Source organism: Dasypus novemcinctus, chromosome 9 (assembly GCF_030445035.2).
Source record: "Dasypus novemcinctus isolate mDasNov1 chromosome 9, mDasNov1.1.hap2, whole genome shotgun sequence".
NCBI classification, from domain to species: Eukaryota; Metazoa; Chordata; class Mammalia; order Cingulata; family Dasypodidae; genus Dasypus; species Dasypus novemcinctus.
Genome location: NC_080681.1, coordinates 14408640 through 14421549, shown reverse-complemented (window position 1 = coordinate 14421549; position 12910 = coordinate 14408640). Strand labels below are relative to the sequence as shown.

Genomic DNA, 12910 nt, shown 5'->3' with positions numbered 1-12910 from the left:
AGATGACGTGGAAGCGCAGCAAAGTAACTTGCACAGCTTCAGTCAGGTCAATGCGTGGAGAAGCCGGGATGTGAATCCTCACAATTGGGCTACAGAGCCTAAGCCCTTAACCACCCAATATAGAAATAACTGAGGAAAGGGGAGCCAGAATTGCAGGCTTCACCCTGCCTACCTCTGCTGGCCAGAAGAAAACAAGCGACCTCGAGTGGGAATGCTGGGCTTCTGCGGCTCAGAGCGAATCCTGAGACACTAAGAATAGCTACTTTTTATTGCGCGCTGGCCCCGTGCCAGGCCCTGCGCAAGGGGGTTTACATTTAAGCCGCCCAACAACCCCTCTGAGTGAGGTGCCGTCATTGCCCCCATGCCATCGCCTGATGAGGAAGCTGACGCACAGGAGGGTTATGAGCTTGCCCAATCGCGCGGGGAGCCCCGCCAGGCCGGCCGCGGCGCCGAGGCTGCCCACGTGGCGCCGGGAAGCGGAAAAATGGCGGGGGCGGGTCCGGGCGAGGGCGGTGCCACGGGGACCCGCGCGGCGCCGGCGAGTTGTTAGTGGGGTCGCACCTGTTGTCTGACTCCCCCACTCTCCAGCGACAGGAGACCGAGCCCAGAGACCCAGAGAGCGGTGAGAGAAGCCGGGGCGCGTTCCGGGTCCCGCTCTCTGGGGAGCACGTGGCCTGCCCCCCTCACGCGGGCCGGGCCGGGGGCTCGGGGCTGCGGGGTGCGCTGCGGCGCTGGGCAGCAGGGGACCTCCCGCCACCTGGCGGTTTTGAAAGACTGCCTTATTTCCCCCACCGCAGAGCCAGGGCAGGCGCCCTCGGAGCGACTTGGCGTGGGACTGGGAGCCAGCGCCCCCCTTTCCGAGTCCCAGGTTTTCCCGCTCTGCAGACCCCTCCCGGGCCGCCTCCCCGGTGCCCCTGGGGGTTCTGGCAGCATGGCCTCAGGTGAGTGCGTGCGCGTGTTGGGGGGAGGGTCTCCGGCATAGAAAAGTGCAGTAGCCGGGGTGACAGGAGGGGGCGGGGGGAGGGGGCAGAGCAGCCAGCGGGACGTGGGGAGGGCCAGGGGAGGGAGAGCCTGCGTGGGGAAGGACAAAGGGGAAGTTCGAAGAGACTGGGTCTCCCACAGACCCGGGGCTAAGCCCCCTCCTCCCGGCCTCCCCAAAGGGTATTTTGTGGAATCTTCCCAAGACTGGGCCCTGGCTACTTCCTCAGTGCTACCCTGGTCCTCCTAGAGCTGGGCTACCCATGTCGCTGGGGGTCAGACAAGAAAATCATGGGGGGCTGTGCCCCAGAGGGCTCAGGTTTTCCCTGAGTGTGCCAGGGTGCCTGGGTGCCCAGAGCAGCGCGCGCTGAGCGTGGAGGCAGCGGCTGGGTTCCTGCTGACGGCTCTCCCTGCCGGGTTGGCTGGACCAGCTCACCTAGACTTTGCCCCGAAGCCCTGGCCAGCGGCGAGGGCTCCTGGCCCCGGCTGGCGCAGAGCTGGGGCTGGCCTTCCCCATCTTGTTTTCTCTATCTGCACCTGCCAGGTCCAGCCCCCGTCAGCCCCGTCCCTCCGGGGACTGAGGGAGGGAGGGCAGGGCTGAGGGGTGGGGAAAGAGGCCCCACCATGTGAGGTTGCCTAGACAACCCCAGGAATCGTGGCCAGGGCCTCTTCCGCCGCAGGGGCCTCTGCTTCCTGCATCAGTCACTCCCGCGGGGGGCGGGGCGGGGCGGAGGAAGAGGCTGGATGTGGCAGAGCGAGGTCCCAGCCGCGCTGCTCAGCCTGCCACCCCCCCGCCGTGGCGCGGCCCCGGCCATGGCATCCTACCCAGCTGCCCCCAGCAAGCCCAAGGCCAGATACCACTTTAAGAAGCGGGCCAGCCTGCAGGCCTCCGCCGCCGTGCAGGGTGAGTCTCTGCCACCCGGCCTTGGCCCCCCGGGCTCCGTGTCACCTCTTCCCACCCAGGCCACTGGCCCCTCGGAGAGGCAGGTCTCTCTCCCAGGGCCCCCCCTCTGTGGTCGTGCCCCTCCACCTCGGTCCCGGGGAGAGCCGGCTTGAGAGGTGGCGGGGGGAGGGAAGGGGGTGACTGAGGTCTCCAGGTGGGGGATGCTGCCCTTTGTAACAAGGGTGGTAACAAGGGTGGGCGTGGGTGCAGCAAGCAGTGTGTTTGCACACGTGCCGGCGTGTGTACGTGCTGAGACGGTGGGGACTGTGTGAATGGGGGGGGCACGTGTGGGACTGGCCGCTCGGGCTGGTGGAGGCGCCTCCGCGGGCAGGCTCTTCCTTCCAGGACCCCAGACCTGGAGTCCCCAGGTGGGGTGGGGTGGGGGGCCTGACATCGGGGCGCACCCGTTGCTGGGTGGCCACCGAGAGCTGGGAGACCTGGCTGTGTGCTCGCTCGCTCGGGGTTTGTGTGTGAGTGTGAGCCCCCTCGAGTGAGGGGGAGCTTGGGTCGGGGCTGGGGGGCAGCTTCAGGCTGCGGCTGCTGCCGGGCCATGCTCCTGCGCCCTTGGGGTTCAGCTCCCGCTCTGGTAGGCACCTCTGCACCATCCAGAGCAGGCGGTGCGGTGCAGCCGGGCTGCCTCAGCCAGGGCTTGGCTGCCAGGGTCTGTGCTTGCTGAGGGAGGTCTCCCTGCCCCCACCCCCGCGCCCCCAGGCCCTGCCACCAAGGAAAGCAGGTCAAGCCGGCTCCCCCACCCCACTCCCCAGAGACTCTCTACCTCTCGCCTGAGCGGTCTCCCTGCTGTATTTATTGTTTAATGTCACAGAAGATGCCTGGCCTGAGACCTGTACTGACCCGAGGCCAGGTCTGTGCCTTGCAGACGGTGTGTCCCCCGGGGCTGGGGCTGCACTGCTTGCCCTATTATGAGACCTTGGGGTGGTCGAGGGTGAGAGCAGCTGAGACTTGTGAGTCACAGCCTTGGGCACCCCCCTGCCTCCCGAGGCAGCCTTGGCTGTGAGCCGGGGGTACCAGAACCCCAGAGTTGGAGGGAGTGGCTGGGGAGTAGCTGTGTGTGGACCGGGGGGCTTGTGGTTGACCCTCCCCCGTGTGGGTGGCGTGTGGTGCTGTGGGCAGGGGCCTCCAGCACTGGCCCCGGGGGAAGGGACCAGCGCTGAGCCACCTAGCCTCTGACCTCCCGCAGAGGCTGCTTCTGTTTGTCACCTCCACTGGGGGATGGACCCCTGGCAGCCCCTGTGCAGTGGCACGGCAGGTCGGGGGGACGGCTCACTGCCGGAACCTGTCCTTGTCACCCTCAGCATAGGTGGGAGCAGGGGTCGAGACGAGGGCCCCTTGCTGGGAGGCTGTTGTCCCTGCACAGATGAACTGTGGAGGTCTGCTTCCCCTTGACGGGGTAGAAGCGCACTAGGGCCCTGGGGGGGGGGGGGCGCAGCATCAGGTTCATGGGCAAGCCAGGACCTTAGGCTCTGCCTTCTGCCCTGGGGTGAAGCAGCGGGTGCCCGTCTTCTGTTCCCTTCCTGCTCTGCCCTCTGCCAAGTACGGGGTGCATCCTACTCCCCCCCCAGCCTGTCACACCTCCCCTGCCAAGTTCTCATCTCTGCCCTTCACTGCTCAGTTGCCCCCGGGCAGGGCCCAGGGGACCTTCCCGCCCTGGGTGGGTGGGGCTACATGTGGAAAGTGTTCTGGGGGTCCCAGGAGCTCACAACAGCAGATGCTCGTGGGGTGCCGTGCTTGTGTTTTAAGATCCCTGCCCGAGCCGTTATCTCTGTAAGTCTTTTGGCAGCAGCTTTGGCTGAGGGGGGGCAGGAACTGCTTATCGCCCCATTTTTACGAGGACTTGAAGCCGCTGGAAGTAGAGACTTGCCAGTCAGGGGGAACGGAGGGGTCTAGTTCTTCTCCAAACCTCTCCTCTGGACCTTTTGTCCTGTCCCTGACTGTAGACTTGGGACGGGCTGTGAGCCAGCCCCCCCGAGAAGCTGGGCAGGGGGGACCCCTGCTACCTGACCCCTACCTGGGCTAGGCCCCTGCTCCTCTCCCCAGCTCCCCCCCCCCCCCCCCCCCCCCCCCCCCGCCCCACCATGGGACCTCCTCTTCGGAAGGAGAAGGCAGCAGGGCCCCAGGGCAGAGGAGAAGGCCCTGGGCTAGTGGGCGTGAGGGGAGGAGGGCTCCCCTTCGTTTTCTCCCCTCTCCCACCCTTTTGCCAGCTCCATCCTGCCCTAGGGGACTCCCTGGGGCAGTGGATTTTAAGGAGGCTTGGCCCCTGGCTGCCAGGCTGCCCTGTCCCTATCAGCATACCCTTCTCCTCCCCGTTGGGGCCCCCCGTGCCCCTGCGTTTGACTGGCCCTGGCCCTGCACCGGTTAAGGCGCTGTTCAGTTTTGGGGTTCAACTCCCAACTCCAAGACCCCTTCCCTGATTTCTGGTTTCCCTTGAACTCCTCCAGCCCCCTGCTTGCCGCCATCCCCGGGTCTCCCCTCCCTGCAGCTGCACTTGGTACGGTCCGTGCCGGCCCCTGAGCTGTCCTGGGGGACTGGCTGCAGCTCTGCTCAGCAGGCAGGCGGGCAGGGGGCACAGGGCTGCTGCCGGAGGGGCCTGAAGGCGGCAGGTAGGGCTGGGGCGGCGACCCCAGTGAGCGGGGGTCTGGGTGCTGGAGCTGAGGTGGGCGCTACCACCTCTCTTTCCTTTGGGTCCAGCCTGGGGACCAGACTCTGGAGTGCCGGGAAGTGGGCAGACTTTAAGGCGCGCTACCCAGGCAGAGCCCTCAGTCCTTCCCTACACCGGGGAGGAGAGGAGAAGGGCGGGCTCTGGACGGGGCACCCCCAGAGCTGGCCGGGAGCGCAGTTTGAGTGGAGAGCGCCCTGCCCGTGAGGGTAGGGCTCAGGAGATCAGGGGAGGGCCCCTCAGGGTGGGCTGGCAGCTTCACCACGGTGCCGGGCCCTGGCGGCACAGCCGAGGAGCTCTTCCCTCCATGGGGAGGACCCTGGCTTCGGATCCTCCCTCTCCAGGGCCCTCTGTGGGGCCTCCCGCCCAGGTCCTGGGGCCTCCCCGTGGCGCAGCCTGTTTGTGGCAGCTCCTTTTGGAGGGGCTGCCAGCGGTGGGAGGGCCAGGCTGGGGCCAGGCCACGTCTTGGCAGCCCCGGGGTCCGGGGGGAGAGGGCAGGCCTCCAGGGAGGAGGCCGGGTTCTGCTGCCAACCAGCTCCTCCACCTCCTCTCCCCTGCCCTGAGAGGCTGCTCCCCAGGTCAGAGCCAGGCTGCCCCTGGGGTCTCAGGGCAGCCCGGCGGGGGTCCTGGCCCTCTGGGTGAGGATCTGCTGGCCCCATCCTGGTCGGCTTGCCCTGGGAGCTGCGCCTGGGCATCCCCAGGGCCACATCGTCCTTAGTGAGCGCCTGCTGTTGTTTGTGGGGACGGGGAGAGGGGGGAGAAGGTGTGTGTGTCACCTGGGGGGCGGGGGACTCTCGTGGAGGCTCCCAGCCGGGGAAGTGGGTCCTAGTCCAGGTTCTTATTCCCAGAGCGGATGAAGCCACTAGTTCCAGAGCCAGACTCAGGGCCCCCTGCCCCAGCCTGGAATGGGTGAGGGGTGCACTGCCAGGGGTGGTCTCGGGGAGCAGGTTCGCTCCTCAGCCCGACGGAGCCCTGCCTCCAGGGCTGGCCCGGGGTGGGCAGGCCCTGCTCCGCAGCCCACTGACCCACCTGCTGTCTCCGCAGAGGCCCGGGGTGGGCTGGGGGCCCCTCCGCTGCAGTCTGCCCGCTCCCTGCCGGGCCCCGCCCCCTGCCTCAAGCACTTCCCGCTGGACCTGCGCACCTCCATGGACGGCAAGTGCAAGGAGATCGCAGAGGTACGGCCTGGCTCCGCCTCACGCCCCCCCCTCGGCTGTCCCCTGATCCCCACCTCGGGCTGCCCAGTCCACCCCGGGCCAGGCGCTGACCTTCCCGCCCGGCCTTGCTTCCTGCCCCAGGAGCTGTTCAGCCGCTCGCTGGCCGAGAGCGAGCTCCGGAGCGCCCCTTACGAGTTCCCCGAGGAGAGCCCCATCGAGCAGCTGGAGGAGCGGCGGCAGCGCCTGGAGCGGCAGATCAGCCAGGATGTCAAGTGCGCCCCCCCACCTCCCTCCGGGGCCTGGCCGGCTCTCAGGACGCTTTTAGAGCCCTCCTTTGTCCCCTTTCCCTTTGGGGCCCCCGGGGGAGGCAGCCTCGAGCAGTGGTTCAGGCTTTGGAAGCGGCCGCGGGGGCTGTGGTTCGGTCTTCCTCCCACAGGCGTGGCCCCGAACACCGCCTGGGTCTGTTTTCCTTTCTCTCAAGTGGGGGTTCTGCAGCCCAGGGAGGTCCTGTGTGATGACAGCAGGCGTGCGGTGCCTGGTGGTCCCACATCTGCCTGAACCCCCTCCCCTCTCACCTGCAGGCTGGAGCCCGACATCCTGCTTCGCGCCAAGCAGGATTTCCTGAAGACAGACAGTGACTCAGATTTACAGTGAGGAGGGCGGAGGGGCGAGGGGGAGGCCGAGCCGGGGCCTGGGCCTCGCTGCCTCCCACCTGGCTCCCGTCCCCTTCCCCTGCAGGCTCTACAAGGAGCAGGGCGAGGGGCAGGGCGACCGGGGCCTGCGGGAGCGCGACGGGCTGCTGGAGCGGGAGTTCCAGCGGGTCACCATCTCCGGGGAGGAGAAGTGCGGCGTGAGTGCGGGGCGTGGCTTGAGTCAGCCGCCCCTGGTGTCCCGGGAGCTGAGGGTGCTGGCTGGCGATGGGAGCTGGTGGTTCTCCTTTCTAAAAGCTGGGGCTGGCGGACATGCGCTGGGACCCCGGGGCCAGGGCCTGCGCAGACAGGGAGAGTGTGGGCCTGGGGTCAGGGACCTGGGAGGGTGACCACATGTCCTCTGTCCCCAGGTGCCGTTCACAGACCTGCTGGACGCAGCCAAAAGCGTGGTGCGGGCGCTCTTCATCCGGGAGAAGTACATGGCGCTGGCGCTGCAGGGCTTCTGCCCCACCACCCGCCGGTACCTGCAGCAGCTGGCCGAGAAGCCCCTGGAGACACGGGCCTACGAGCAGGGCCCCCGAGACCCCCGTGGCTGCGGGTAGGACCCCCTCATCCCGGCCGCGCAGCTCCCCAGCTCCCTGCGCTCTGGGTCCTGCCTGCCTCGCCCCCCATGCAGGCTCGTCCCGGCCGCTTGGTGCCCCCAGGGAGGGCACGGGGGCGGAGGTAGGGGTGGGAGCTGCCCTGCGGGGCCTTTGGCATCTCAACCCCCTGCTGGGCTTCTGGGCTGGGCCGAGGCACTTGGGCCTCCCTGGCTTTGAAAGGCTCCGACTCCCCCTTCCCCACCCCACAGACGCCCCGGTGCACCCGCCTGCGCTGGAGCAGCACCCCTACGAGCACTGCGAACCCAGCACCATGCCCGGGGACCTGGGCTTCGGCCTGCGCATGGTGCGGGGCGTGGTGCACGTCTACACCCGCAGGGAGCTCGATGAGCAGTAAGCCGGGCTGCCGTGGTGGGGGAGGGTGCCTGGAGGCCTCGTGGGCTCAGGGCAGGGGCCCGAGGCCCTGGCTTGCCCTCCTCACCCCAGCATCCCCTCCGTGCCAGCTGCTCAGAGCTGGAGCTGCAGTACCCCGACCTGCAGGAGTTTGTGGCTGACGTCAACGTGCTGATGGCCCTGATTATCAACGGCCCCATGTGAGCCCCCGCCTGCCCCGGCACGGCTGCCTCCCCCATTCGCCCGACCCCTGGTCTCTTCTGACTGCTCTGTCCCTGGGCCTGGCCCTGCCTCCTCCCGCCCTCTCCCTCCCCAGGCCCTCCCGCCCACAGCGCCTGCTCGTGCCCTCAGCTCCTGCCTGGTTCTTCCCCTCTCCCCCTGCCCAGAAAGTCGTTCTGCTACCGCCGGCTGCAGTACCTGAGCTCCAAGTTCCAGATGCATGTGCTGCTCAACGAGATGAAGGAGCTGGCCGCCCAGAAGAAGGTGCCGCACCGGGATTTCTACAACATCCGCAAGGTGGGCCCTCGCCGCCCCCGCCCGGCCTCCCCTCGAGGGCTGGGGGCCCCTCCCCGGCCCCCACCCTCCCCCGGCATCCGGCGGGTAGCGGCCCCTCCAGCAGACCCGTCGGCCCCCTGCTCCCCTGCAGGTGGACACGCACATCCACGCCTCGTCCTGCATGAACCAGAAGCATCTGCTACGCTTCATCAAGCGGGCGATGAAGCGGCACCTGGAGGAGATCGTGCACGTGGAGCAGGGCCGCGAGCAGACGCTGCGGGAGGTCTTCGACAGCATGAACCTCACGGCCTACGACCTGAGCGTGGACACGCTCGACGTGCATGCGGTCTGTCCCGTCGGCCGGGGGGCTGGGCGGCTGGGTCGGGCCGGGGGCCAGGGGTGACCCGGGGCCTGCCCTTCTCCCGCAGGACAGGAACACCTTCCACCGCTTCGACAAGTTCAACGCCAAGTACAACCCCATCGGGGAGTCCGTCCTCCGGGAGATCTTCATCAAGACCGACAACAGGGTCTCTGGGAAGTACTTTGCTCACATCATCAAGGTGAGGAGGCGCGGCTGCCAGAGCCTGCCGGCAGCCTCCCCCGACCGTCCGGGGGGCCCGGGTGTCTGCGGGTTTGCATAGGGCGAGGCGGGTGGCGAGGTGGGTACGGGGACAAAGGAGCAGCGCTGGGGCGGTGAGCGCGAAGGCCAGGGCGTGACAGTGCCCTGTGCCCGTCTCTCAGGAGGTGATGGCGGACCTGGAGGAGAGCAAATACCAGAACGCGGAGCTGCGGCTCTCCGTCTACGGGCGCTCGAGGGACGAGTGGGACAAGCTGGCACGCTGGGCCGTGATGCACCGCGTCCACTCGCCCAACGTGCGCTGGCTCGTGCAGGTGCCCCGCCTCTTGTGAGTGACCCCCCGGAGGGGGACGGTGCATAGGGGGGGCTGGCCGTCCTGGTTCCTCCCCTGGCCGCGGCGGCCCGCCCCGGCATCCCCTTTCCCGGACGGTTCTCCGGCAGAGCTCTGACCCCACCGGCCCCGCCGGGCGTCCCCTCGCCGGCCCTGACGCGTGGTGCGTCTCGCCCGCAGCGACGTGTACCGAACCAAGGGCCAGCTGGCCAACTTCCAGGAGATGCTGGAGAACATCTTCCTGCCACTCTTCGAGGCCACCGTGCACCCCGCCAGCCACCCGGAGCTGCACCTGTTCCTGGAGCACGTGAGCGGGACAGCCCGGGGCCTGGGTGCGGGGAGACCGGCCGGCCGGACAGGGGTGGGCCTGACCGCAGGGCTCCGGGCCAGGTGGACGGCTTCGACAGCGTGGACGACGAGTCCAAGCCCGAGAACCACGTCTTCAACCTGGAGAGCCCCCTCCCCGAGGCCTGGGTGGAGGAGGACAACCCGCCCTACGCCTACTACCTGTACTACACCTTCGCCAACATGGCCGTGCTCAACCACCTGCGCAGGTGCCTGCGCGCCGGGGCCCGGGGGCTGGCTTGACCCCTCCCACCCAGCAGGCCTCGCCCCATGCCTGTCCCCGGGGTACCCCCGGAGCCCCGGCCCGCCTCTCGGGCTGGTGGGGGGGTGGGGCCTGTGCCTTGTGCCTAGCCCCTCCCTGCCAAGGGTCCACCTCTGCCCCCTCCACCAGGCCCGCCTGAGGGCGTACACGTGCTGGGGTGGGGGGCGCCCGGGCCAGCCCGGGGCGGGCGCTGACGCTGTGTGGGTGCCCGCAGGCAGAGGGGCTTCCACACGTTTGTGCTGAGGCCGCACTGCGGGGAGGCGGGGCCCATCCACCACCTGGTGTCCGCCTTCATGCTGGCTGAGAACATCTCCCATGGGCTGCTTCTGCGCAAGGTCAGGGGCACACCCCCAGTCACCCCTCCCACCCGTAAACGGCCCCCGGGCGTCCTCCCCAGGCCCCTGGTTCGGATTCCCTCTTCCCAGGGTAACTCACCTTCTGCACCCTGCGCGCCCCCGGCTGCCAGCCTCCAGCCTCACGTCCCAGCTTGGATCCTGGCCGTAACCCGCCCCCCCTCCGCACAGCAGGCCCGGCCTGGCTGCCCCCCGCCGCCTCCCTCTGCGCCCCTGTGGTCCGTACCTCCCAGGGACCCCCGGTCCTCCCCGGCCGCAAGGCCACCTGACCGCCTCCCCTCGGCCGCCCAGGCGCCCGTCCTGCAGTACCTGTATTACCTGGCCCAGATCGGCATCGCCATGTCCCCGCTGAGCAACAACAGCCTCTTCCTCAGCTACCACCGGAACCCGCTGCCCGAGTACCTGTCGCGGGGCCTCATGGTGTCCCTGTCCACCGACGACCCCCTGCAGTTCCACTTCACCAAGGTCAGCCAGCCCCCACCTCGGGGCCCTCGGGGCGGGCGTCCCCCGCCTGCCAGGGCGGGCAGTGCTGCAGCGGGCCGTGCCTGAGGGAGCCCGGCCTTGCAGGAGCCGCTGATGGAGGAGTACAGTATCGCCACGCAGGTGTGGAAGCTGAGCTCCTGCGACATGTGCGAGCTGGCTCGCAACAGCGTGCTCATGAGCGGCTTCTCCCACAAGGTACCGCCGGGGCCCGCCCTCGCCTTGCTCCTGCCCTCCCTGGCGTTTTGTGGAGGGGGGGTCCCAGGGATGCCCCGGGTTGGGGCCGAGCCGGCCGCCACCCTGCCCGTGAGCCCCACGTCCCGCAGGTCAAGAGCCACTGGCTGGGACCCAACTACACCAAGGAGGGCCCCGAGGGCAACGACATCCGCCGCACCAACGTGCCCGACATCCGCGTGGGCTACCGCCACGAGACCCTGTGCCAGGAGCTGGCGCTCATCACGCAGGCCGTCCAGAGCGAGATGCTGGAGACCATCCCGGAGGAGGCAGGCCTCACCATGAGCCCGGGCCCGCCGTGAGCCCGCCGCGCCCCGCGCCCGCCGCCCCGGCGTCTGCATGTCTCGGTCCTCTGTCGCTGTCCTGCATGTCTCCGACCACAGCCCCGCGCCGTCCCCAGCGAAAGCGAAGCTCAGGAACCCGCAGTCTCCGTCGTCCTGGCCGGGGCCGCGACAGATGGCCGCTGGCTCGCGGCTCGGCCCCGCCCCGGGGTTCTCCGTCGCCTGTGTGTCTCTGGTGTCCGCCGAGGCCTGGATGGCGTGGGGGGCTGGCCCCTCTAGCCTGTGGGATCCTGCCTGGGCAAAAACGCGAGTTTAGGCCCCACCCCGTTGATGTAGCTTTTGCTCCGGCTGCACACCCGCGCTGAAGGGTGGCGCGTGGGGCCTGTGCGTCCAGGCCACGCCTGCCGGGGCATCTGTGGAGCTCAGCTGCAGCCCCGGCCCTCGGGTCCAGGAGTGCCACACCCCCACCTCCCCCAGGTCACTGCCCAGCAGCCTGCTCTGTCCTTTTTCCAGTGCACGTGCCCCTCCTGGGGTGTCGGCTTCCTGTGCCTCCGGGAGGGGGGCACCCCGTGCTGTGTCTGGGGCCACTGCAGCCGGAGGGACCTGTATTGTCACTAGCCCTGGGGGTGGTGTCCGCAGCCAGTCCCAGTGCCACATTCTGGACTGAGGCCTTTACTGTGAAATGCAGTGTTTCATACAATCTCATCTTTCCTAGTGCATGAGAAATAAAGATTATTTAAGTAACGAGGCAGGTGGGGTCTCTGTTGGGAGAGGGAGAGCCGTGGTGGCGTGGCTGAGGCTGGAGGCTGGGAGCATTTTGGATGGAGAGTCAGCAGAGTCCGAGGGGACCGACTGGGCTTGGGTGATGGGTGTTGTACACGTGGAAACTGTCCAAGGAAGCTGTGGGGGGTGGGGGGGCTACTGGGCCCCTCTGCTGCCCCCAGGCCCTCGGCTTTCCCCATCTCAGGGGACATCTGACCCGGGTCTGGGGCACGTCCCTGTCACACCAGACAAGCGGGTGGCATCCCCCTCCCACCTCGAACTTTCTCCCTCCTTCGAGCCTCTTGGGACAGCCTGGTGGACGTGGAAGTACGTACTTCCAAGCAGACCCGAAGCTAGTGCTTCTCAGATGCAGGGGCTTCTGGGGAGCTTGTTTTAAAATGCAGGTTTCCAGGTTCTTCCCTCCGAGCTTTCCATAGACACAGAACCTGCGAGCTCCCTGGAAAATGGTATTGCCAAGGGCGGGAGCCAGCCTGTGGGTTCTGAATAAGCCTTAGCCAACTCTGTCTTGTGCGTAGGGCATAAGAATTTGTGGAGCCCCCTCCCCCCAGCCCTGGGCGCAGAGGAAAGCCGTGGAAGGAAGGTGGAAGGACAGAGAGGCCTGTGGCCGGCACTGCCTGGAGGCGCGGCAAGCCTTCCAGTGGGGAAAAGGCTCCGGAGCCTGTCAAGGGCGGCCGGGGGGCGCGGGGAGGAGCTCCCCCTTCCCCTCCTCCCCGCCTCGGCTCGCTCTGCCCCGGCCCTGCCCAACTGCCAGGCATGGAGCATGTGTGTACCCCGAAAACCCCCCGATTGCCTGGCCTCCTCCCCACTGAGACCCGGCGTCTTTAAGGCTCCAGATCTACCAATTTGTTCTGAGCATTTCCATAGGGAACTGAGCACTAGAGCTGAACAGCGGGTGGGAGATTGCCCAGTTCTGAGTTTTGCCTGGGAAAGCAGGCTCCCAGTGGCCAGTGACAAAACCTAGACCGGAAGGCGGAGGAGCTCGCCGTGCTGCTTTTCAAGGAGGAGAATAAGCTTAAAAACATGCTGTCTTCTCTTCGTTGGTACAACAAGGACGCAGAATTAGATCTTTGCAGAAGGCCCCTTAACAAGCAAGAACCGCCTCTCTCTTGCCAGCACTTAAGACAGCAAGGGCTCCGTGTTTACTGGTTCGATTTGTTGTTTAATAGAATCCTTTGTTCCAGTTTTTTGATCCCTTGTATGTTCTCAGTGTGTTCTGAGGTGTAGCCCTGAGAAAATCACCAATTTAAAGAGTTGCTCAGTAACCTCTCGACTGGTTTGTTTTTTAACAATTTGCTTCCGGTTTTCTAATTACTCAAAGTTTTCTCTCAAACATTCATCCAGAGCAAGGGTTTTTTAAACAGTAAAGTCTTAATGCTTT

The 12910-nt window shown here is 67.1% G+C and overlaps 1 protein-coding gene across 1 annotated transcript; it reads left to right on the top strand.

The window, feature by feature from the left end:
- Window positions 1-460: 460 nt before the first annotated feature.
- Window positions 461-11493, top strand: AMPD2 (adenosine monophosphate deaminase 2). Its single transcript, XM_058303074.2, is given in 20 exon segments — window positions 461-622; window positions 798-941; window positions 5640-5770; window positions 5891-6021; window positions 6331-6399; window positions 6488-6599; window positions 6810-6974; window positions 6976-6997; window positions 7250-7391; window positions 7502-7591; window positions 7778-7907; window positions 8038-8232; window positions 8315-8446; window positions 8628-8791; window positions 8975-9101; window positions 9185-9348; window positions 9616-9736; window positions 10046-10219; window positions 10322-10432; window positions 10561-11493. Coding segments are annotated over 19 exon segments (2400 nt in total). The 5' UTR covers window positions 461-622; window positions 798-931; the 3' UTR covers window positions 10771-11493.
- The last annotated feature ends 1417 nt before the right edge of the window (window positions 11494-12910 follow it).